At 40.2% G+C, this 26,273-nt stretch overlaps 1 protein-coding gene across 1 annotated transcript; it reads left to right on the forward strand.

Moving 5' to 3' along the window:
• The first annotated feature begins 3,692 nt into the window (after window positions 1-3,692).
• SUB1 (SUB1 regulator of transcription) lies at window positions 3,693-19,010 on the forward strand. Its single transcript, XM_076361853.1, has 5 exons — window positions 3,693-3,774; window positions 5,692-5,764; window positions 7,480-7,599; window positions 12,957-13,065; window positions 15,479-19,010. The coding sequence occupies exons 2-5, from the start codon at window positions 5,693-5,695 to the stop codon at window positions 15,556-15,558; spliced, it is 381 nt and encodes a 126-aa protein (XP_076217968.1). The 5' UTR covers window positions 3,693-3,774; window position 5,692; the 3' UTR covers window positions 15,559-19,010.
• Window positions 19,011-26,273: the final 7,263 nt, after the last annotated feature.

Here is a 26,273-nt window from a genome sequence, read left to right on the forward strand (position 1 = left end):
GTTTTAAAATCAGTATAAGGAGTCCAATGCCATCTTCTCACCCGGAAATTATTTCAGATAGCTACACAGAGACAAGACATTCATCAGCTTATCAACCTTCTTATTTTAAAGTGAAATTACATTTTTTAAGCAGTGAAGACAAAGACCAGATATTTTCACCAAGGTTTTAAGTGATTAAACCAAAAAAGTGTTACCTTTTAACAGCAAGGTTTAGACGTTGAACAGTGACCGTAATGACAGACATGTTAATAAAATAAATAGAAGTAATTTATTAAATCACAAATGGAAGTTATCAGTGTTTAGAATACCAAATTGCAACATTAAAAAACCCACCACCCAAACCCAAGCATAATACAAAATTACGCAACTGTCAATGCAAACTCAAATTTCACATCATATGCACACAAGAAACAAACCAGTTACAGTACACAAGCAAAAATACCGCCTGGCAGTATCCCTTACTCTCTGTTTCCTGACACTTTAATAAAAATAGTGTCCATATTACAGGCTAACCTTCCCTTCCTCAGTCGATTTCTTCATCCACCTTTTAAACTAGTAAGTACTGAACACTAAAACTTTAAAGAGGTGTCCCTCGTTCTGCTTGGCCCACAATGCGTTTCCTACCAGCTCTACTATTTGTAACTAAAGGAGTCAACAATTGCCGTTAGTAATTGCTATATGATCAGAAGCATGAGCCTGTATTTTTCAGCATTCCCAGTCAAATCTGCATGCTAAAATTTCTCTTTGAAGAAAAAGCTAATGCTTCAACATTCTTCTCAGCCAAAGATGTGTGATATGAAATGAGGCAATCAGGCAGGAACTGGAAGAATTTAAGCCCTTTTAAGGCAGCTACAGAAGGAAAGTGTCTGATGAGGGAACAAACCCATTACAAAAATCTATTTTAAGAGCTCAGAAAGTGAACTATACCCCTTGGGAGGATAGATGACTCACTCAGAAGGTAACAGAAGAAATTTACCTTGGAAAAATTAAGGCTCCTTCCCCATTTTTCTAAAGCCAGCATCTTTTCTTAGTATCTTCTTTCTTCTTTTCAAATAGAGTAAAACAAGTAAGGGTAATTTACCAAAAAGCTCAAACAGCCACTATACTCAACGGCCAGAATAATTCTCAAAGAAACCTATAATTACTGAAAGGCAGAACATGAAATCCCCAGTTGTAGCAAACACTCCTTTCCCCTCACTGACCTGTTATTTGGGAATTCAGCTGTAAAAATAAACTTGGTTCTTGCTTTGGAGGAAATGCTGCAGGTGGCAGAAGTTAACTCATTAAGATCCAGCAGTAAAATCTCTTTCTTTTAGTCATTTTGATTTATTTCAAGGCTGAAGGACTTAATAGTGCATAAAGAATTGTTGATTTGAATGTGATGCTCCTAAAACCTTAGCATTCTTTGTGTCCCAGGTGTTGATCTATAAGAAAGCAAAGCAGATAGGAATTACAAAGACCTGAACTGCCATTACTATTCTAATATGAAAAATTTGTAAAAGCCTTGAAAAGAATGGCTATGTTTTTTAAAATTAATATTCCACATGTGCAGACTATCTTGTGTGGAATAAGTATTTTTTTTTCTTGTTGATGTTAAGCATTAAGTATTAAAAGATCATCTGTTCATCTTCCACAATTGTATGGCTTGAAAAGCCTGATATTTGCGCAGTGCTGATAATTACTATATTTGCATGCATGTGATTTACTGTGCTTTGATTCTGTATAAACAACCATAGTTTTATTTTGCAAAGGTCACGCATATAGTAAGAACTGTATATTTTTCTATTTTTTCTTTTTTTTTGCAAGTTACATAACAACATTATGAAACAGACAATGTCCAAGAATTAGTTAAAAGAGTGCACTTCTAATTTCTGGTATTTACTTCCTGTTTTCCTGCCATTAAAGTGAAAAAGTGAGAGAGCCAGTTTACCTCAATTCATGGTGAGGGCTGTATAGACCTCACGGATCCCTTCTAAAAACCTCTTCCCCCACCTCCCATAAGCATTTTTCTCAGAAACACTGCTCAGGGCTTGCAGCTGCTCATGCTGACTTTGGGGGACTGCCTCCTCTTGAAACGTGATGTTTGTCCTTCTGACCCATGTTAACGAACAGGGATCTTTGGAATTTAAGAATGCCCAAGACTCTTGATTTTAAACACTTTATTAATAGGTGTTTGTTCTTGAAACTACAGAGGCCGATCAGCCACCACCCCACTCCACCTGTACCAACAATAGCTTTGTCTGGAAGCTAGGATTGGAAGTACTTCCTATTTGAGTCCAATATATTGAGTCAATTTCCTATTTCTGATAGTTCGCTTTCACTTTTTACGAAAGTGTTTTACGAAAAGTAAAAAAGGCGCTAAAGCACAGGTCTAGAGGTAATGACAATGAGGAAAGGACTAAACTAAGCTGAGAATGGGTACCTGAAGCACTGGCATCCTGCCATGCTTATGGCACAACTACGTGACCCACCGGCGCAAACAGCGATAAGCGAACAATAACAGGCTCTGTTAGTTTTGTGTGAAGTTGTATTGACTACAACAACATCTTAATGTTAATAAATCTCATCGTAAACTGAAAGTACAGGCTGAAATAGGTAACACAGGAAGACGCAACATGAAACCGCTCGTGCTCTGACAGCACGCTTGGCCTATTGCAGTTTGCAAAGGCTGCTGAAAGTCGTCCCTTTTCACGAAGTTGGGGGCAGAGGGCCCTTTCCCCACCTCCCCTCCAAAGAGGTGTCATTTTGGTTTATCTCGGAAGCTGTTGCATACTTGTTTAGATGAACTAAGCCTACAGCCCCTCTTCAAGTCCCGACAGAGGAGACGGCATTGGCAGGGCACTGAGGATGCAGCGCGTTCTGGTGTAAACACACTACAGAAATAGGCAAGATCGTCAAATGATGTTTTCAAGGCTTTTTTTTGCCTGGAGGGCTTTTAAAAAGTAGGTGTTTAAAAGAGGAGCCGAGATTGTTTTAACCTTCAGTCCCCAGCGCCGCAGACCCCCGCTCGACACAAGGCGACTGCCGGGATGGGAGCCCTCATGCTCGCCCGCCGCCCAGCCGCAAAGCCCCGCAGGAAGAAAACGAAACCCCAGCCACCCGCCGAGAGAAAGGGGAACCGGCGCTTTCCTGAACAGCGCCTCAGCTGCCACCCGGGGCTGCGGTTTCGGTATGCAAAGGCACCGCAGCGACACCGCCTCACGGCGCTTCCTCGGGCACGGCTGCTGGCCGGCCGGCCCCGAACGAGATCGAGGAACCGCTGCAGCTTGCGAAAGGAAACAGCCATTTACGGATTTATTTTCTTTTTTTTTTTTTAAGGGTTCCCGTTGGGCATTAAGGGCCGTCCTCCCGACCCCCTCTCGCGGCCCCTCAGCGGAGGGCAGGCGGCTGGTGAAGGCCCGGCCCCGGCGGCGCCTCCCCTCAGCGGGGCCGCGGCCCCGACGGGTCCCGGCTCCAGGCTGGGCCGCGGGGCAGGCAGGCCCCTGCCGTCAGCCCCACGGGTTTCCCTTCGGAGGTCGCGTTTCTGCCCCCTCGGTGCCTGGCTGTCGTGAGGCGGCGGACGCGCGTACCGGCCCCGCGGGGAGGCGTTTGCTGGCGCCCGCCCGAGCGCCGCGCCGGGGCGGGGGAGGCGGGAACAAATAACAAAGGGACGCGTCCCCTTTAAACACCTCCCGCCCCGCCCCTTCCCACGTGGTGCAGGGCAGGGGCGGGGATCCCGCGGTGCGTCACTTCCGCTTCTCTCGTGGTGCAGAGGAGCCGCGCGTGGAGTAGGACGTGAGTGTTGGGGTCCCCCCCTCGCGCCCCATCGGGGCCGCCGCCATTTTCTCCGTCCAGCGCCCCCGTCGCCGGCTGCCGGGGCCTCGGCACCTCCCGGCCGGCGCGGGGGAGGCGCGCTGGGCATCGGCGACGCTTTCCCTTTTCCTCGAGTGCCCGCTGTGCCCTGCGGGAGGGATGCCCCGCTGTGGAGCGGGCTTGGGGCGGGAGGAGGAGCCGCTGTCGAGGAGAAGCTGCCATGTTGGGGGGGCAAAGAGGATTTGAGTGAGGGAGAAAATGGCGGCGGGGAACCGCCCGGCTCCGTTCCCCCCACGCCGGGATCTGACCCTGCCCGCTGACGACCCCCGACCCTTTTTTTTTGCGCTGTCTTTTCTCTCTTCCGCCGCCGGTGACCTGCAGCCTGCTTGCTGCCACCCTGCCCCGGGAGGACCTGGGCGTCCTTGCCCGCGCCCCCCTATTCGGGCCGTCGCCCCTTTCCCCTGGGGGGCAACACGAGCCGTGGAAAAGAGGAATAGGGGAGGAAAATGGCGGCTGGGATCCGCCTACCTGGTGTTTCTAGCTCGTCCTGGCTTGTCTTTCCCTCGTCCTCGCTTGGCCCGCCTCGTTCCGCCCTCGCTCTCACCGGTGCTTCGGTGTCTCCTCACGCTCTGCCTGCCAGCCTCTCCCGAGGGGCACCTACCACCCCCCATTTCTTTCTCCTCCAGTTTCCGCCCCCACCTTCCTCCATATTGGCACTCCCTCATCGTGATGCGGACCCTGGGGTTATCCCCTGCTGGTGCTCGCGCCCCCTGCGTATCAGTCTTTTCTTGTTCGGCTCCCCGATTTCATGTCATCGCGGTGCTTATTTTTATATTGTCCCGTTCCAGCTCTCCTCTGCCTCCATCCCGCAGCGTGGCTTATGTGTGCTTCCCCATACCCTGTTTCATTTTCAGTGCTACAGCTTCCATCGTTGTGCTCCAAGCTATTACGACAGTATTCTACCCTACTTTAGAACCACGTTGATCCGCTGGCATTATTCAGACTCCGTTTTTTCATTTGCATATGTTTTTTTCACTGCCAGTTTACAAACGCTGCTGTTCCTTTTTCTTTCCCGAGATACGCTTCTTTAAGCTTTTTTTAGCCTTTCCTAGCTGTAGTTTATTTTATACAGTTTCTCTCTGGGATGCTTATTGTTATTCTGAAAGAACAAATGAGCTATTTATTTGTTACAAAGAGTTTCTAGTAGCAGGCAAGATGTGCAACTGCCATATTTAACCACATGTTTGCATACTAGAGAGATGTAGAAGCACACCTGGCAGCATGCATTCAAGGAAAGTTGAATGTCCGCTTGTCTGGCAAATGAATAGACTCTAGTGACTGATGTGTTGAAGCTGCAGTGAAAGTATTAATTGCAATACTGTAGTTCACTGTAACTGAGGTGTTTTTCAGACTTTTGTATTATTGGTGGGAACTTTAGCTTTATGTATGACGATTATGCAGTGTGTTACTTACAAATCCAACTGGGTGAAATGCTCATGTAAGAGTATAGATGGTGCTAGGGCCTTAATAGTTTATATCTGTGAATGTAATATAAAGAATTCACTGGAGGACAGTATTGTATTGTATTTTTTACATTATGGTTTCTGCCATATCTAGGGGTATATGAAACTGGTGAAAAATTGTCCCTTTGTAAACAGTTCAGAAACTGAAACACTGCATTTAATGCAGTTGCAGCAAAAAGGAGGGGAGAGGTACATGAGGGAAAAGTGTTTGTGATCGCATCTACAAAATGTATTAAAGCTTATATGAAAAGGCAGGAAAGTCTTTAGGAGGGTTTTGAATAAGATGAGCCTTTACAAACAGGTTTGAAGATGGCTTTCCAGCCGTAATGGGATGTATTCCTTGTATAATGTTCTCACATTATTTTTCTCTTCCTAGAATGCCTAAGTCAAAGGAACTTGTGTCTTCAAGCTCATCTGCCAGTGATTCAGATAGTGAAGTTGACAAAAAGGTGAACATTATATGCAGTTTATTACTACTGTATTAACTCTTATATTTCAGGGTGGGGTTAAGAAATTAGGCGAGCATTATGTCACAACATGCATGTCATCCATATGATTTATTAGACACTTAACCCAAAACACCCCCCTCTCCCATCCCCACCCCCCAACAACTACAACAACAACAGAAAAAACACCCCCTAAGATTAGGGTTTGGGTGAATAGGATGCTTTTTGCCTTGCAGTAACCTTTTTTTCTTAAGTTGCATTTTGCTCTCTTCCGGGTTTTCCATATGATATATCTAACCACAAGCTTCCTGGAATTCGTTGCTGCTTTGTGGCAAGTGATAGAAGGCTTCTGTATAAGCTGCCACTGGTGGCAAGAATTTGGATTAAATTTGAGGACAAACAGCCCCTCCCCGCCCCCAGCATTTTGGTATCTAGATTACTTGTCCAAAACAAAAACCTCCACTTGCCCTGTCCTCCATGTGCCACTTGCTTGTCTTGTTTGCATGTTCTTTTTCTCTGTCTCAGATTCTTGCGTTTACTGTAATACCATCTGCTGGTTTCTCACTTAAAAGCTGAGCCAACCTGAATGTCTTTGAGTTGATTAACTAACATATGTTGACTGTTCTAAATGTATAAATTGAGTGTTCCCATTTATTTTTAATAGTTAGTTAATTTATAAGTTTCTATAGATGTACCAGTCATTATGAACAAAACCAGAAAAAAACCAGTGAATTTATCTTTTTAAGAAATGCTAGGTGGTAATGCAGACATGAGGTCTTTTAATGTAGTATGTGAAGAGACTCAGTCTGCTTTACTGAATTGGTTCAAACATGACTTTGTTGCACTTTGCAAATTAGGCGTTCTGTCAGATCTTAAAATAAGAGAAAATGGTCAGGTGATTTTTTTTGATAGGGAACTGTATTCCTGAAAAGACATAGTCTAACAGTCTGCTTTAGTGGGCAGTAAGGTGTGGGTTTTTGGTTTTTTTTTTTCCTATTATAACCTCCCATATTTGTTGGAACTGTTTGTCTTTAAAAGAGGTTATCCACAATATGATTCTAGTGGGTGAGACTAATTTTTGGTATCTTTGTATTACTCTTTTTTTGGGGTGGGCATGGTTACTATATAACCATTAGTAGAAATAACAACTTTGTGGCATCTGCAGGTAATCTGATTTACAGGTGATAGTGTCTGAACATTTTAAAAACATGTTTAATTTATCTGCTGTGGACAGAGACTGGATACTGATTTAAAAAAAATTACTCTGATGGAGGTGATTTCCAGATCCTTTCTTCATTATCTCATCTATTTTTTTTTCTTTTTTAGAAGAGTTGTAAGCTGTCCTGCATTTTTTGTTGCACTCAGTGTAAAGGAAGGTGAAACTTCCATCAGACTTTAAATTTTTTGTTAAAACTACTGAACCGACAGTATTACTGCGCAGAAAGAGTAGGATTTTTGAAATGTATTTTGATCTAATTAAATTCTCTTTAAAGCCAAAGTATTACAGTCAACTTCACTGGGAACAGAATTAGGCTCATTTGAAGATTATTTTTTTTAAGTTGCAGTGCAAATGTACGGTATTGGATTCCTGCCTTCACAGCAGGAAGGTGATAATGTGCATTGCACAGAGGTAGTTTGTGACCTCTGACATAAACTTTTCTGTAACTTACAGAATGAGTTGTGGTTCATGCTTTTCTCTTTTTTTTTCTTGCTCCAAGGCAAAGCGGAAAAAGCAAGCAGCTCCGGAAAAGCCTGTAAAGAAACAGAAGACTGGTGAAAGTTCAAAAGGTGCAGCTTCTTCTAAGCAAAGCAGTAACAGAGATGAGAATATGTTTCAGGTAAAATTGATGACTCTTAGGGCCTGCTTAAGGTAGCATGTTACATCATATTCAGTACAAATTTTATGTGGTGATCTGAATATCTTGACAGATGCTTGGTTTCCTGAAGCCTTGGCCAAAGGGGATTAGGATGCTAGCATGCAGATGAGATGCTCAGAAAGAGCATTGTCATGTTTCAGCAGAGTAAAAGAATCTGAGTTGTAGCAATTGATCTAACCCTCATGTCTTTGCCCCTGGTAACTCTGGGAAGTCATTTTGTTGGTAAATACAGCACTTAACATGAGTATGCTGTAAATATTAGATCAGGACTGTCTCTACACGGAAATGTTTTTTTATCGGGGCTCTTGAAAGAAAGGTTCTTGGAAACCAAAGTATGGACTGTTCATTCCTATTTAACTAGGTCAAGGGCAACTTGGCTCCTGTATTATAAGACAGTGTCTTGGAGTAAGTTTTGCTTGTTCCTTTGTTTTATGATGCAGGTTTTTCTCACTGAACATACAGAAAGATTTTAATTTTTGATATTGTCCTTGTTTTTAAGATGGGATGAATGTACGTTTTTCAGTAGCAAGATGCATTTGTGAATTCAGGGTATTGCAGTTCCTGGGGTTAGCTGAGGCAGTAGCAGCGTGTGCTGAAAGCTGTGTGAGAATATATGTAGCTCAGAGTTACTTGTTTTAGGGGTGTGGATCAAGACTTATTAAATGTCTCTGACTAGCTGGCTGGAAAGGAACTTAAATTCTTACGGACTTTGATTCCTAAGTTTGTGAAAGGGTATGGGAGAGGTGCCTAATAAGATGGCCATAACACCGAGTAGGGTAAAATAAATGGTTTTGGGCTGTAGCTATGCAAAGTAATACGGAAAAAAAAAAATCTTTTCTAGAGAGAAGACCTGATTAACTGGTACTGTAATACAGGGTAGTTATTTTTAATGTATCAATTCTCACTTTTCTCTTCATGTATAGTTGGGAGGGAGAGCTTCAGTTGAAGGCAGTGCCTGGACTTCCCCATTGAAGGAAGAATATATTTCTAGTTCTGCTGGGGTATGCTTTGAACCATGTAGGAAAAATGAGATAGTGTCTTCTACACCTTATGAGGTGAACTGCAGTTAGAACTTAAAAAAACTGTGTACAAGCTTTATGCTATGTTTGTAATAAGTTCAGAAATTCCAGCCTTGGAGAAAGCTATTAAAATTTTTAATGCTCCCCTGATGCAAAAAACCCCAAACCCTTTCAAATAAAAGCAAAAGTATTTGCATGCTCTGATTTCTTTCAACCTTTTTGACCTAAGATAATAAAAAGTTACTAAAAACAGACAGTAGAGGACTCCTATTAGTCTGATAAGAACAGGATTCTTCCAGTGTTGAGTATAATACAGAAAAAATACTTGAATATCACCTTGACCTAAAACATCACTGTTACTTAGTCTCTGCCTGCCTTTTAGTTAATCAACAAGAAAATTTTTTTAGAACGCTTATTGTGTTATGTGAAGCATTGTGATTTTTTTTTCATGCTACATCAGCTTATGTGCGTTAACTAAGATGCAACTGTTTCAGTGTAGAAGCAGCACTGTAGGTCTGAGGATACTTCCCCTCTCCCCCCCTAACCAGGAGAGCATGCTAGAAGATCTAGTTGCCTGTTAATTCTTTAGGTATGGTTTTGTTTGTTCTAGGACTATTAGTAATACTAGAAACTCCCCTTTCTCCTTTCCCATGGCAGTAAAATGATCTCTGATGTGCACGTGACTTTGCAGTATAACTTAGAAGTGTGGCTTCAATTGATGGAGACCAGGCTGTAAAGCATTCATAGGATAGTCAGAAGTTCTGTGGTGTCCATATTGTGTGTGGGAGTGGCAGCAAATGATGTGAAACTTGGAGGCTTGTTGTTCTATGCCCTCAGGCTGTGTTCTTAAAGTATACAGCTTCTCTTAGTATAGAGCTCATTGTGACTGCTTTATTCAGAAGGTTCAGCATTTTCATAAAAATCTACGTTTTATCATTTTTGTTTGAGACTAATGTTGGTGTAATGGTATTCTTGAAACTAATCATGAAGAATAGTATAAATGTAAGTAGAAGGGAATTAATGCAGTGTAAGAGACCAAGTGTATTTTATTTATTTACATGTCTTGGCCTTTTTAGGTTTTATAGGTAGCCTACTTTGGAATTTGTTGAAAGATTTGGGTGCAGTTGGGGTGTGGAAATTTATCTTACTCCCATTTGTGATGTATTACTAGCGGCCCTAAGGACAAGCATTATTCATGTTAATGTGGAAAGGTTTAGTCTTGATACATTAGATTCCTGTCTGTGGATTCAAGCCAACGTGAGCTCTGCATCATGTGCTTTGGTTAGTTTGACAAATCCTGTCATCTACCTATGCCTGATTTGGATAAGGTTTGTTAATGCTGTCAGGATGCAGTATTAATGACTGCCAGAGTGGATCCACATCGCATGATCAGGCATTTCACTGAAATTCTTACTTCAAAAGTTGTTCGTCTGTGTGTTGTTGTGTCCCCCCCGCCCCCGCCTTCTTATTATTTTCTTTTTTTTTTTTTAAAGTTTGGGTTGTACTTGCTTTTTGACTTGTGAGAAAAGTTCTTTGGTTTCCCAGTGTAATGTCTTTATCTATCATAGGCTCCTGAAAGTAGATAAATACGTAAGTTTATGATGCTCTGGAAAGGTGATTGGTTTAGCACATTAATTCTGAAACTTAGGTGGTCACCAATGCATTTCACAATCAGTTTGCTGTGTTGCAGATCTCACTGTTTACAGGACTCCTTATTGTGCTCCTTCTAATGCTATACATACAGTTATCAGCTAAGAAAGAAGGATGCTTTTTTGCTGTTTCTACTTCCACAGTGTGTATACAGTTTAATCAAGACAAACTGGAAATAGGAGGAAAAATGGTGAAGAAGGTGGTTGCTGAAACTCATACAGGAAGTCAGTTGCATAGCTGTGAAAGGAACTGAGGCACGGTTCAGTGTGTCAGAAACGGAAACCTGGAAATAATGCTTTCAATGTCTTCTGATTTATGTAATTCAATAGAGTAGTATAATCTAAGGAGCTGTAATATTTAATAAAAAGCATATGAACTTGTCTGCGAAGGTTGAACTGCAGTAACTACGCTGCTGTAAATCAATACAACCCTTGGAACACTACTGTGGTTTTAGAGATACAAAGATGTCTTAGATCGGTGAAATTATTCTAGGACTATCAGCTGCCGTGTGAAAAAAAAAAAAAAAATTGTTCAGAAACAAATCTGTGCCGGAATTGCAGGTAACTGAACATCAAGAAGCATCAATTTACTTAAGTCTAGATTTTGGTTGAGGTTTTTAACCTTAGATGTTAGTTGAAACTGTACTTTAGAAGCCTATTTAAAGCTTTTAGCAGTGGCAGCTTTTGCATAGAGTTCAGCTAAATGTTCAAAATTTAATGTGAACATGCAGCTGAAATCTAGACAGTGATGTAAAACCTAACTTAATTTCAGCATTTTCATATGGAACTGTTTCCATTTAAGGTAGACTTACTGATTAAGTAAATGTGGACTTTGCATTATTGCCCCTTGCCTTACTGTAGTTGAATTAAGACATATAGTCTTATCCTTAAAATTCAAATCCTAAACACTTTTACTGTATTTGCAGCTGCAATCTGCTATATTGTATCAGATTTTATTTCTTAGAACAAATCTGGAGTTACTTGGCAATGCACTAATATTCTTTGATAGCCCTGGAAAAAAAAGGTGTTGTGGAGTACTACTACTTGAAGCTGTTCTTAGAGGTGACCTTAAAAGTCACTGAAGTGTTAAAGGGTGAAACCAAGGAATGTTGTTCATGTAGGCTATTTGGGATATTCTTTGCCAGCGGTGCTGACGGACTTGGGCATGGTACCAAGTTTGGTCTGAAAGAACTAAGCTACCATGACATCATACCTTATTTTTGAATGTTAAATTTGTAGTACTGTGAAAGTATTTAATAAATCAATCAAAAAATACTATCTTATAAACTGTAATGTCTTCATTTTAAAGGATGCTTTGAAGTAGGAAAACTGCTTCAGGCTTACGGTATCTAAAGATGTCCTAATTGTTTTAAAATCAATTTTAGAGTTAATTTAGCATGATCTGCATAAGAACAAAAATTACTTTAAGCAAACATAAAGCATTCTTGTTTATATCTATTTTGTGAAATAACAGCTTATGACTTAAACATCTGCAGATTATTTTAGTTGATTGGAGAGTTGTTCAACCTTTCTGGTCAGACTTAATGCTAGTAAGATGTGTTTGGGCCCTTGTTAAATTGTATCAAAATGCAAGATGCATAAACTAAGGAAGTTGAAAACTAAAGTTAACGTTTTATCAGGAAGGAATATTCTATTTTAAAATTGTTTTCTTTAGAATGTGTTCTTTCTTCCTAAAGTGTATCCAGAAGGTGCATACAGAATTCTAAGAATTTCTTACATGAATTGTATTTGATTGTGTTTTTATTATCTAATTTCTGATTCTCAAATTCACATTATACTTTGAATTTATGTGAACAAATAGTTTTTTATCAAACTTGGAAAGACCTTTAATGAGCCTAAATATGTAGTGTAACGCATAGTTGTCAGTATGACTGCTCCCCTTCTCCCATGTGGGGGCCCCCCCCCCCCAAAAAAAAAAGCACCCTCATAATACAGTTAAGCCACTGTGGCACTGAAATTATGGAATTCCAAAGTCATTTCATACTATGCTACATGCTGGTAAACTTTTTTTTTTGAACACCTGGTACAGTGGGATAGTCTTTTAACCACAGTTCCAATGAAGTGCCATGAGGACTTGGGAGTGGGCATGGGACAGTTGGTGGCTACCTTTCATTTTCATCTATATTTACTGTGTTTAAAAAAAGAAAAAAGAAACAAAAATCCCTCTAGAAATTGTGGTTATCTCATGTGAATATCTAATTTGCTTTTGTACCTGTGGAATGGACTAAAATTTAGATTTGGGAGTAGAGCTCCCTCTTTCCCTGTTTGTTTACAACTGCTGCAAACAAAGATGGTTATAATAGAGGCAAAATTTTGTTTCGGAAAACAGTAAATTAGTGGCTTTTGTAAGAAGTAAGTGCGTTAAGAATATAGGTATTTTTATTCTAGGAGAGCTACTTTTGCATTAAGCATTGAATGCTCAACTTGTTCTAAGTCGTTCATCCATTTATATTGTCATTATTTATTAGCCTACTGACTACTCTGGATTAAGCTTTTGATCTAGTTGTTTCTGTGGTGTCTAAAATAAGCTGCAGTGTGCAATGTCACATGTCTGAGTCTGATACTGCTGGGAAAAGTGAATGCTGTAATATCTAAAGTACCTAAAAGACCCTTATATGTGTTTTGACAGATTGGCAAAATGAGGTATGTCAGTGTTCGTGACTTTAAAGGGAAAGTCTTAATTGATATTAGAGAATATTGGATGGATCAAGAAGGTGAAATGAAGCCTGGCAGAAAAGGTATTGTTCTGCTTCATGTTATTTTGTATTAAAACATTGTCTGCAGTTTGCTGGAGAACTTGGTGTATAGTATTTTAATTTTTTTTTTCATTTCTATTTTAACAAATGATTAGTTTTATCTGTAGATTGTAAACAAAAGTGAAGTTGGCCTGAATCTCTTTTCCTAAATGGATCCTCCATGATTTATGGAAAACAAGGCATCAAATACAAGCCAATTTGGTATGGGAGTTATAAACATAGCCATACATCCCCCATCCCCCCCCTTAACTTAATCAACACAATTTTTTTCTTCTATTACAATTGGATTTCTTATTTCAAAATTCACTGAAAAGATTTAATTTACACATTTGTGATAAGATGTTAATTTCTTTTAAAACAATGATGTCCTTCAATTTCTATCAAATTTTAGATTAAAATAATTAAAACATTTAATGTGACTAATTTTGGAAAAAATATGTCAAGATTTTAGTTGAGGTGAAAATACCTCAAGTGCTCAAGTTTTAGTACTGTGCTTCTAATCTGCAGCACAGCATAAGCCATTGTTCCTTTAATTGCCACTCCCATACATGCTTTTTAGGGCATGCCTTCACTGAACCATTTTCAGAACTTTGCCACCTGCAAGATGAGGGTGCAAGGGTAGTTGTAGTAGTAGTGCTTTGCTTAATGTCATGTTGTTTCTGTTAGAAAAGCCTACTTTTAATTGGTTTTCATATTGCGCCAAGGAAGGAGGTAAGTATGGAACATTCTGCCCTGGAGATTGAAGACATTTAATGTACAATCAACATAGGGTTTGTTACATTCTTCCGGTGTGTCCAGGAGCAACTCAGTGAATAGACATTTGGAAAGCTTGAGAAGCATTTTCAACATTTCTTAAATAACCACTGAGAATAGGTTTGTATGAACAGGTGTACTGGTATTGTACCGGAAAATTTCTTGGTTTGGATTTGTTGCTGCTACTTAACAAAAAAGATTAACTTCTAAGGACTTTAACCTGCTGTGTTTTGAGGTGGAAGTCAAAAGCATATGTAGTTAGAGTGGCAAACTACAATGAGATATGATGGGTAGGCCAAGTGACAAAAATTACATGATGTAGATAGCAATGTTTATCAATGGGGCAAAAGGGTCTGAATTTTATTAGGATAAAATGAGTAATAATCTGATATAGTATGTTAGTCAAATGTTCCATTGATGTACTTATGAGCCACTTATCTAGCTATCCTAAAAACAGTATAAGCAGTTGAAATTGTCTAATAAAAAAACAGAAAAAAAAATCCAGCAGTTTAAATTATTGTGTCAGATTGTTTCAGGCAGCAGGTCTGAACTCCGTACAGTTCATCTGGTATGTGGTTCAGGGACATCTTGATGACGTTTGGTCCCCTAATAATGGTTAGCACACCTGACCTAACTCTTTTCAAAAGAAGCCTGCCCTCTAAAGACTGGTGGAAAACTTAGAGTAGCTCCATGCAGACTGCTCACTGCTCAAAGTTACAGTGGTGCTCTGATAAGACAGTGATGGTAGAAGGAAAAAAAGGCAATGAGCCCCAAAAATGGATTTCAAAGTTTCACCTGTTTTCAGGTCCTGCTCCACCTACAGGGAGAAAGCAATGAAAGAAGCCTGATCACTGAGGGGGGAGAGTGGGGGTAAATAGTAGAAGAGCCTGGGTGGAGAGAGTATGAGAGGTAGGCCTGTGAGTCTCCACTTGCATAGAGTTGGTGTAGAGATAGTAGGGGAAGAATGAGGAGGAGACTAAAGCACAAAGGAAATGTGTGCCTGGACTCGAGCTTGAGGAAGTACGAATTTAGAACTGAGGAGATGGGTTGTGGGGCACTGAATCATTATTGATTGACTGTCACTAGAAACTGTAGTGAACTTGAAGTGAAAAAATAACTTCCATGTTGGTTTGTGAGCGCTAGGGAGTGGAATAGAAGTCTCTCCAAAAAGTTATTTATAGTATGTGTTATTTACAGTGCTTTAAGAAACAGGAGGAAAAAAACCCCAGAATTACGGTACTTTAAAAGTGCATGGAAGTTCAGTCCACAGAGGTATGGCTTTTAGGAGCCAACAGGAATGCGAATGATTTCCAAAATCTCACTCAGGGCTTTTGTGCTGCCTTCTGTCAAGGCCAGAGCTGTGCTTCACTTCCTGTGTTTAGCCTAACACTTGTGAATGAATTTGCTACACTGTACTTATTTTCTTTGTAATTTAAAACTTGTCCGGAGATAAGCTAAAGTCTAACTGAAGTGTTCCAAATGAGTAGTTTCACTTTGTAACTGAGATGGTTGTTGAAGTAGCTCAAGCATTAATAGTTATGACATAGAGTTTGTGTATGGAACTAGCCTTGATAGTAATTATGCAAGAGACCGCACCACAATTTTCTTTTTGTCTTAAGTGTTTATTTTTAATGCATTTCAGGTATTTCTTTAAATCCAGAACAGTGGAACCAGCTGAAGGAACAGATTTCTGATATTGATGATGCAGTAAGAAAACTGTAAAGACAGAGCCATACAGAAACTTTTATCATTTTAGTTGTTTTAAGCGGTCTTTTTACATTGGCTTTTGTTTTCTAAAATATTGTTTTCCAAGCTATTGTATATTTGGATTGCAAAACGATTTGTAAGATGAATACTTTTTTTATGTGCATTAAAAGTGTATTCTGAGTGAGGCTATTTGTGTATACTTTACTAAAAGGAAATGTGTTGCTTTCACCTTATGGTGTAAAATAAATAATATGTAAAGCGTACTTGTTTATGGCCTTTTGATTGAAGGTGTTTGCTGATAAGGCCACCTAAAAGCTTTAGTCTTTGTTTTAGTTTCAGTTTAGTTAACAGTTAGTATGAATTTGTTTTCTGAGGAGGTTTCTTAAAATGTCTCCATTTAATTTTTTCCTTTCGTTTCATACTCTTTCGTATAGCCCTGACAGCTTTCTGCTTTAAGACTTGATACAAACAAACAGTGAATACTTGGTAAAACACACTTTTGTAGATAATTTTAAACACTGTATTTGCTAATTTACCCTATTTATTCAGATGTAAACAGTACTGAGTATATAGACTTTTTTGCATTACTTGCATGAAGTGTTATGCTAAACAATAACACTTGAACACAAGCCACATGCTATTTCTTCCCATTTTTCTATAGCTTGCTTGGCTTAGAAAATACAATTAGCCTTTTTTCTTGGACCCTAGATTTTAGAATGTGATGCATAAACTTTTACAGTTATAGACATATACCTCAGAGTAAGATAGTATTTAAAAGCTCCAAATGTGGTTATTAGTTAGGTACCCTTTTCAAGCTTTGCATTAAATTCATTCTTGAACACATACTAACTAGTTACTCTATAGAAAAAATCAGTTAACCTGTCTTTGTAGGGCTTTTGTTTGAGAGTATTGTGTAAACAACGATGCTTGAACTAGGCTGTAACACAGGTTAAAAAGTCAAAGGGTTAAAATTGCTTCAGCCAAAATGCCTGGCTATCATGCTCCTGCCCTGTCCACACTGCCTGCCCCAACCACTTAACTTGGCTTGCTTTGTGTCGCTTACACGTGCACAGCTGTTTTATCTCTTGTACAGAAGATACTTAGGGCTTAAGTGAAGCGCTGGTACATAGTGGATCATGACTCTAGCGAACTTCACTTGTCAACCATTGTACTGTTCTGGTAAGAGGAGCTTCTGTCCAGTGGAAGCTCTATTAGGCTAGATGCTGCCCCAGTTGAAGGGTTTCTTGGTAGGTGTCACGAACAATGGAATGAAGAAGGGAGAATATGATGTTTGAGTAGAACTTGGAGGGGTAAGGGGCACGGCAGTACGGAAGTTAACGGTGAAAGACCAAAGTTAGCTGACACATAATAACTACAGTGAAGGAATGTGCATTAGTGGAATTGGAGAAGAGTTCATTTTCTGACTTATTTCAGTTAATTGAAGGAAGAAGATGAAACAACTTCGTGAAAATTGACTTTTCAAGACTATGTAGTGAGTGTACAACTTAATTGGTTCGGCTGTAATTTTCCCACTTGATGTTAAACTTAATGTATTTTTTAAATTTTGTATAGATAAACAAGACTTACTATTTGTTTAATTTTGGAATATCTTGGTATAATTGTTTATATTGCAGACATGCATGGAAGTGCCATACACAGACTGTTCCTGTGCTGCAGAGTTTATAATTCAATACAAATAGGTATTGAAGGGTGAGGAAGGGTGACTTCATCAAATTAAATATGTATTATTTGATCTAAATATTATGTCATCCCTCCACCTGCTTTTTAACTTACCCATTGTTGACATATTACAAATAAAGTTAAGATCTGTTTTTGTATAGCTCAGGAAATCTGAGTTTTTAAGAACTGCTTGAGGGTGAATAAAAGGGTGAAGAGATGTTTTGTGGTAGCAAATGCATTTTTGGGCACAACATTCTTTTTTGCGTGACTCTTAAAGGCATGTAGGGATATTTGGACCAAATAGAATAAATATGAAATATCTGATAAATTTCACAGATGAGTGAATGAAATAAATTGCTTCAGATCACTATCAACAGATTCTAGGTGTTTTTTATTTGTGGTATGTATATATGATTTTTTTCCTTTAAATCTGAAATTTTGCAACCAGATTTCACCCATTTTACCTCAAAACTTTCATGTGGCTACTTCAAAGTGCATGATTATATTAGAGGGAACATTGTCCTCACTTAGGTTACTGTGGTAGTAGGTCATTGGATGGCAGTTGTGTATCAGAGTACAATATAACTGTGTTCAGGAAGGTGGAGAATTAAATTCATTAATTTGGGGGGAGTAAGTGAAAAAGTTTTAATATAGTGATTAGTTCTTTTGTGGAAACTGATGGTAGAGGTGTTCAAAGAAATTAGTACTTGTTAACCAAGAACTATTAGTTCCTCTTACAGATAACCCCCTTGCTGAATTTGTGGTGATAATTACTGGAGCTGTTTATCCCATTTTACTTGACAAAACTTGGGGCAGTTTGATTTTACTTAGCTTGTTTGTTTAAAAATAGTTTTCCATCTGCCACTTACATTTCTGCCTATAATAATGATAAAATACCATATATTTTACCTGAGCCAATCTTAACATCTGCATGAATGTCCTACAAAAAAGGTAACTAAATAAACCAGTCAGTTTCACAAATGAGCTCAAGATGGGATGAGTTGAATTGTGAGGGAATTCATTGCACCTCAGATGACTGATATGCTTGTTACTTAATAAAAATTTGACACATTCAATGTTATTTTGAAACAAATAGTTGGTAGTGATTTGTCATGTAATTGTCTATGGCTGTCGTCTTTCTAATTTGAGAAGAAAATCCACATTTTTTTGAATAAAGATTATTTTCTTGCAGACAAAATGATAGTTAGGGTACATGTAGAAGTGTCCATGGAAGAAAATTGTGCATGCATGAAAAGGCTGTGTAATACGAGATAAAAACACTGCTCCCTTTCCCATTGAAGTGGCAAAAGAAAGATGCATTTGATTCTTGATGTTTATGCAGGGCATATTAGCAATATGTTTTATAAATTAAACTACTATGGAGCTTAGGAGGAAAAACACATCACGGTTAGAGCTGCCAAAGTACCATATGTGTGATAAATCAAACTGTCATGTACGATGTTGCTCATGTAGAGATGTTCATATTGAAATTAAACAAATGCAGTACTAAGTTCGATATTTCTGTTAAAGGAAATGCCCCGGTTACGTACTACTTATGTGATCTTTTAGCAAAAAAGCCGATGATTGTAATTCTGGTAACTCAAATGTCATATTGTTAACCATGTGGAATGTTTCATGTTTTGCTCTGCTGGTATCTACTGCAAAGAGGCCCCTGGAAATACGAGCCCTCCAACTGTAATTACATCAATGTTCAAATAAAAAATAGTTAAATGGCATATGTGTAATAACAATTTGAACACTTGGAAATAAATGAAGACTTCTGTTGACATAGTGTTATTTTTAATAGAAATTTAGCTGCACTAAAACTTACTTTTTCTTAACTTGTTATGGAAACTGCTGTTTGTTTCTTGCACCTGTTGTAATTTGGAAATTTGAAAATTTAGTCATCTTACACTTGGTCTATGTTTGCGGGTGGGGGATTGATTGTGTAGCCTGGAGGGATTGAAGTTTTTCACTATGATAGAAGAACAAGTGTCATGTAAATACAGGAGCAGCAGATATAAACACACTTTCAAACATCGAATGGAAGGAGAGTGCCTGATGAGTCGTTACTGTTAAGAAAATGGCTGATTATCTTTTTCAGTGGAGTTTCTTTTTGATCTGACAATAAATGTAACCATAGATTAGCTGGAAAAAAGCTCCTTGCCCATTTATTTATTATCATTGGTCAGTTAGGTCAGTGTAGGCTTCTTCAGGAAGGATACTTGTTTTTCACACGCTTGCTGTGACTGATTTGTAGGGAGGGGATTAACTGATCATAGTCTTGAACGTAACAGATTTTTCTTCAAGTAATTTTGATTAGTTTAGCAATTTATAGCCACAGAAATGACCGTGGCTCAAAGGGGAGGAATGGATTTTGGGGTTAATGGGGGGTCATCAGGTCCTACCTATTTCTCATTTACTGCCATCCAGTTACTGATAGCTCTAGTGACTATGTATGGAAGAGCAATCTGATAGGCAGTGTTTTTCCTGTTGTGAATCAAGCCTGTGTGTCCCCTGCTCTCAATATTGTTATGTAAAAGTGTGAAGACACCTGCTGAAGAACTGAAATAAATGGTCCTTGGCTTAGTGATGGTTTATCAGGGAAGCTTAAATCATGCTGTGTTGTGAGCAGAGGGACATGCCATTAGTCATGGGGATAACTTAAAGGCTGAGAACTTGGTGGCAGCTGTTCCCTTGGTATTGTGCTTCATTTAACAAAAATGTTACAATTTTTTGTAAGATCTGCTTAATTTGATTTTCATTGTACTTCCTTTTCACTTTCAGTGAATCCATATACTTGTCATTGATGGGATGGCGAATGAGGTAGGAACTGAGGTTGGGTTTATCCTTTGGAAGGAGGTGGTGTCTCAGTCCTAAAGGTGAATAGAGCTTGCTGTAAAACAGCAAAAGTTGGTGGAATGAACAGACTGTTCTTGGAAATGGAAAAACATTTTATGCCTCCTTGGCCAGCATGCCTAGTAGACTATTGTTAGTTACCAGTTCACTTGGGCAGAAGTTAATGAGATGAAAACTGCTGAAGTAAAGAAAAGGTAAGATTTTACATAACCCTGTTGTGTGGTTATCTAAAGAAGAACTGTTTCACACCTTAAGAGTTTAAATGTTTTATGCTTTCACTAATAGGCTAATGTTTCAGAATAATTTTCAGGCTGTTGAAAATAAAGCCCATTTCATCTTAGGAGTAGAAAGACCTCAGTTGTTCTGTATATCTGAGGGAGAGGCAAATGACATTGTATATTAAGAACCAACTTGAGATTGATGTGACCCTAACAATTAACTACTTGAAATTGAAAGTTAGGTAGTAGATAGCAATAAAACTTTGCAGTCTGTTTGTGGTGTTGATTTCATGTAATCTTTGACGCTTTCTGCTAGCTATCTCAAAATGAAATGGCTCTGCAGAGCTCTGCTGTTGCCTCTGCTTTCCATTTGCCATCCCTTACTGAGATCTGCAGCTCCCTTTGCATTTCCTCTATTTGTATTCTGACTGGAAGCATCTTTCCATCTCTTGGAACACAAGCATCTCTGGCTACACTCAAGTTATCACAAAACAAGGAATATCTTAACGATTGGATCCTAATGATAGTTGGCAGATATAGCTGCTGTTGCTAACACAGGCCAATTAATGGTCATATGTCTTTATGTTATTTTTTTTTAGCATTGTGATAAAGTATACTTAAAATAGTTGGATTACTCTTGCCAACGTGCATACTTCCCAAAGAGTGTAATTTTCTACATACCAGCCTGGATTATTGTCTGCAGTGAAAGTACTGGACAAATGCTTTTTCCCCTGAAGTCATTATTAACAACTTGGAAAATACCACAATGAGACAGTTCCTGGGATAAAAACGAATAGAGTTATCACCTGGATATCCCCTTGCCATAAGCAAGGGGATTTGTAATTGCAGTGGTTTGGTTAATGGAAAGAAAACTCAGTTGCTCGGGTAGCCTGAAAAGTTCCTGAAGTGCTGTGTAGGACATGAGTAGCATTTATGATGATGTAACAACTGCCCTCCTGTCTGGTCAAAGAAACCTTTGAATAATATTAATTTGCAGTATGCTTGTCCCTACATATACCCTACTTTTTTATCTTTTTTTTTTTTTGAGAGAGAGATTTGTTGGCATATGTTGTGTAGTCCTGTTTCAGTAGTAGGAGAGCTAGTTGCTCTGATTTACTCTCAGTCCACTCCTCTGAGACTGTGTAGGGCAAGTGCCTACTGTTTTCTTGTTTTCACACAGCATCTATTATGTTACTATTCCATAGTAATGTGCCTTTCATCTATCAAAACAATTTGTAGTAGCCTGTGGAAAGTGTTTGTGGCTTATCTGTTAAAATGTTTGGGAACAAATGTTTTGGGGACAATTTTTTTGTAAATAAGTTATCTGGGTATTTTCCCTGCTGCTCCTATAAATTTGTTCATGCCTTGGTATTTTAATTTTCTGGCACTGTTTTGCAGGAAACTGAAATGATTTTTTTCCTGCCATCATTAAGGAGTTTTGCAACTCCTTATTTTTAACATGCTCCAGTTGCAGCAATGAACTTGCAAAGGTCATGCTTGGATGCATTTCTCACTAGATTTGTTAGATTCCTAGACTGTTATCTGGCTGAGACTGTTTGCTCTGTAGTCTGAGCAACTGTTGAAAAGAGATAGAAGTGCCTGTCAGGACTATAAAATTGCAAGCTTGTGATATGCCATGTGAAAAGGTGAGGAGAGGGAAATGTGCAGCTAAAGAAAAGAGTTATTTTCTCAACTTTTTCAGGACATGTTCCAGAAACAATATTTTTCTCATTTTGAAGGCAAAAACTAAACCCAGAACTGTTAAAAAATGCTAAGCTTAAATTTGGAACTGCTTCTGTTAAAACACAAGTTCATCAGATGTGTCCTTTTTTTTATGCAATATTTTTGAAAAAGTGATTTTTTTTTTAAAGAAATCTGGCTAGATAAACACTATGTTTAGCACCACAACATTTTTAAAGCTAATCGAATCTATACCAATGTATAGTTTTAAAGTGTTTTTATTTGTGCTTTTGATACTTCGGAGCATTCATCTTAACTGAATGAGTAAATTTCCATGAAGCTTTGTGAGAACTTCGGAGCCTTCCACAGATGGAGGTTGCATCCTTGGCTGAAGGAGGAGACCTGTTAACTTCTTGTGTGGAAGTTCTTGGACAAAGAGGCTGCTGTGTGCTTTTGGGCAATGATTTTGATCTGCTTTAGGTCAGTATTGCCTCAAAGCCTTGGTATTAGCAGTCTCCTATATTAATGAAGGGCACAACTGACTTTTTTAGTTTTCGGTGTATTTATTCTATTGAAGTCAAATTTGGATGGACATTTCACTTTATTTATTAAACATTCTGTTTTGTGTGGTTTTGTCTTCAAGAGGATTGAGATTAGCACATAGTCAAGAAATCTGTAATTCTGCAATTGATACATAGCTTAGATATTTTCAGTTCTATTTTGCATCTGGTTACATTTCTGCTTGAGTCATTGCTAATATACTTCTGTAGGCATCATCAATCAGTACAGCATTTAGGATGGGAGTCCTGGTGCAAGGTAAGGTCATGCTGTTCTGTTGCCACGCAGATCTTTTTTTCATTATGGATCTTTTGAATGCAATGTGTATGGAAGGTGTACAGAAGTGTAATAAAATAACTCATATAACTGCTTTTCACGTTAAAAGTATACAAGATCTGAACTGAAAACCTTCCTGTGAAACAGTTTGTCAACCTGTTGGTAAATCTTCAACAGTGGATGTAATATTTCAGAGAGGTGAGATTTTTTTTTTCTGGGTAAACGTCAATAATTACTTTTTAATAACTGTTATATTTTCTCTACAAGTGCATGGATTGAAACGTAGTACCTGTCGGAGGTGATTTATTAAGAGAAGTCATCATTATGAGGTTAACTAAAATCGTTTTATTGATGATTAAATGATGATCAAATGATAACTGATGATTAAACAGTGATTTGACAATGATTTAAACCATGATTTAAACAATTATTTAGATGGCAGTCAAACACTGTACCTCTCTACCCCTACACTCTGTCTCTACCACACTTCTAATAATTAAGCTATAGCTGTATATATATATACACATATATATAAACATCGCTAGCATGCAATATACTTTTAGTCGGAATGTAAAATGCCGCTTACCTCGCCGTAGATATCAGATGCTGGGTAAAGGGTTTCTCAGCCTCGAGGAGGAACCTTGAGAGGCGTCCCTGCTCAAGGGGAGATCACCGCCGTGCGGCCCGCTGCCATGCAGGAGGGCGCAATGGGCTCGGGGAGGCTACAGGCATTTATAGCATAAAGTGATGGACGCGTAGTCAAACCCCCCCTGGGTGTTTGTGCAGGTGTGCAGCTGTGGCAGTTTTAGTTTTGTCTAGTCCCAGTTCAGGCCGGTGCTGTTATCTCCTGATAAGGCATGGCCTAGACTCCACGGTCCCTGAGAAGATGTGGCCTCACATGGTTCTCACGGTTTGCACGGCAGGGCTGGTATCGGTCAGGTATCAATTTAAATCATTGTCAAATCACTGTTTGATCATCAATTAATTATCATTTGATCATCATTTAATCATTAATAAAATGATTTTAGTTAACCCCGTAATGATGACTTCTTTTAATAAGTCACCTGCAACAGGTACTAAGTATCAATCCATGCACTTGGATTTCTTGGATGTTGTAGAGTAGAAGGGTCATTTTAAGTATTTGTTCTAGAAGAACTGGAAATCTACATGTGTGTGGCCTATAATAACACTGCATTATTGGGTTGGAATCCTTCTCTCTAAAAGTGTTTCTAAACCTCCTAGATACTTTCTTGGTCTTTTAGAGGTCAACCTCCTCCATGTTTTATGGAGGACTCTGTTGTGAAAAGAGTAAAGTCAGCTCAGAGAGAGTATTGGGATATGATAGCAAATAGAATCATAGAATCATTGAGGTTGGAAAAGACCTCTAAGATCATCGAGTCCAACCGTCAACCCAACACCACCATGCCCACTAAACCATGTCCCTAAGCGCCTCATCTACACGTCTTTTAAATACCTCCAGGGATGGGGACTCAACCACTTCCCTGGGCAGCCTCTTCCAATGTTTCACCACTCTTTCAGTAAAGAAATTTTTCCTCACATCCAATCTAAACCTCCCCTGGCGCAACGTGAGGCCATTTCCTCTCGTCCTATCGCTTCTTCCTTGGGAGAAGAGACCGACACCCACCTCGCTACAACCTCCTTTCAGGTAGTTGTAGAGAGCAATGAGGTCTCTCCTCAGCCTCCTTTTCTCCAGGCTAAACAACCCCAGTTCCCTCAGCCGCTCTTCAGAAGACTTGCTCTCCAGACCCCTCACCAGCCTCGTTGCCCTTCTCTGGACATGCTCCAGCACCTCAACGTCCTTCTTGTAGTGAGGGGCCCAAAACTGAACACAGTATTCGAGGTGTGGCCTCACCAGTGCCGAGTACAGGGGCACGATCACTTCCCTGCTCCTGCTGGCCACACTATTTCTGATACAGGTCAGGATGCCATTGGCCTTCTTGGCCGCCTGGGCACACTGCCGGCTCATGTTCAGCTGGCTGTTGACCAACACCCCCAGGTCCTTTTCTGCCAGGCAGCTTTCCAGCCACTCTTCCCCAAGCCTGTAGTGCTGCATGGGGTTGTTGTGGCCAAAGTGCAGGACCTGGCACTTGGCCTTGTTGAACTTCATACAGTTGGCCTCGGCCCATCGATCCAGCCTGTCCAGGTCCCTCTGCAGAGCCTTCCTACCCTCGAGCAGATCAACACTCCCGCCCAACTTGGTGTCGTCTGCAAACTTACTGAGGGTGCACTCGATCCCCTCATCCAGATCATTGATAAAGATATTGAACAAGACCGGCCCCAAAACTGAGCCCTGGGGAACACCGCTCGTGACCGGCCGCCAACTGGATGTAACTCCATTCTCCACAACTCTCTGGGCCCGGCCGTCCAGCCAGTTTTTGACCCAGCGCAGAGTCCACCTGTCTAAGCCGTGAGCCGCCAGCTTCTCGAGGAGAATGCTGTGGGAGACAGTGTCAAAGGCCTTACTGAAGTCCAGGTAGACCACATCCACAGCCTTTCCCTCATCCACTAGGCGGGTCACCTGGTCATAGAAGGAGATCAGGTTGGTCAAGCAGGACCTGCCTCTCATGAACCCGTGCTGGCTGGGCCTGATCCCCTGGTTGTCCCGCTCATGCCTTGTGAGCGCCCTCAAGATGAACCGCTCCATAATCTTCCCCGGCACCGAGGTCAGGCTGACAGGCCTGTAGTTCCCCGGATCCTCCTTCCGGCCCTTCTTGTGGATGGGCGTCACATTGGCAAGCCTCCAGTCGTCCGGGACCTCCCCCGTTAACCAGGACTGCTGATAAATGATGGAGAGCGGCTTGGCGAGCTCCTCCGCCAGCTCCCTCAGCACTCTCGGGTGGATCCCATCCGGCCCCATAGACTTGTGAGCATCCAGGTGGCGTAGCAGGTCATTGGCTGCTTCCTCTTGGATTATGGGGGGTTCATCCTGCTCGCCGTCCCTGTCCTCCAGCTCAGGGGGCTGAGTACCCTGAGGATAACTGGTCTGCCTGTTAAAGACTGAGGCAAAGAAGGCATTGAGTACCTCAGCCTTTTCCTCATCCTCGGTGACAATGTTCCCCCCCTGCATCCGATAAAGGATGGAGATTCTCCTTGGCTCTCTTCTTGTCATTAATATATTTGTAAAAACATTTTTTGTTGTCTTTAACGACAGTGGCCAGATTGCGTTCTAGCGGGGCTTTTGCCTTTCTCATTTCCTCTCTGCATGACCTAATATCGTACAGTACGAGATCCCTGTACTCTTCTTGAGTCGCCTGCCCCTTCTTCCACAAGCGGTAAACTCTCCTTTTTTTCCTGAGTCCCAGCAAAAGCTCCCCGTTCAGCCAGGCCGGTCGTCTTCCCCACCCATTCTTCTTAACGGCGTATGGAGACAGCCTGCTCCTGCGCCTTTAAGACTTCCTTCTTGAAGATCGTCCAGCCTTCCTGGAACCCTTTGCCCTT

The sequence above is a fragment of the Aptenodytes patagonicus genome, chromosome Z (assembly GCF_965638725.1).
Source record: "Aptenodytes patagonicus chromosome Z, bAptPat1.pri.cur, whole genome shotgun sequence".
Taxonomy (NCBI): domain Eukaryota; kingdom Metazoa; phylum Chordata; class Aves; order Sphenisciformes; family Spheniscidae; genus Aptenodytes; species Aptenodytes patagonicus.

Bases quoted from the DNA above. Each gene is read 5' to 3' on its own strand.
- SUB1 (XM_076361853.1), top strand. From the start codon at position 5,693: ATGCCTAAGTCAAAGGAACTTGTGTCTTCAAGCTCATCTGCCAGTGAT. The intron at 5,765-7,479 runs GTGAACATTATA...TCTTGCTCCAAG, and splicing joins ATAGTGAAGTTGACAAAAAG to GCAAAGCGGAAAAAGCAAGC. The intron at 7,600-12,956 runs GTAAAATTGATG...GTGTTTTGACAG, and splicing joins GAGATGAGAATATGTTTCAG to ATTGGCAAAATGAGGTATGT.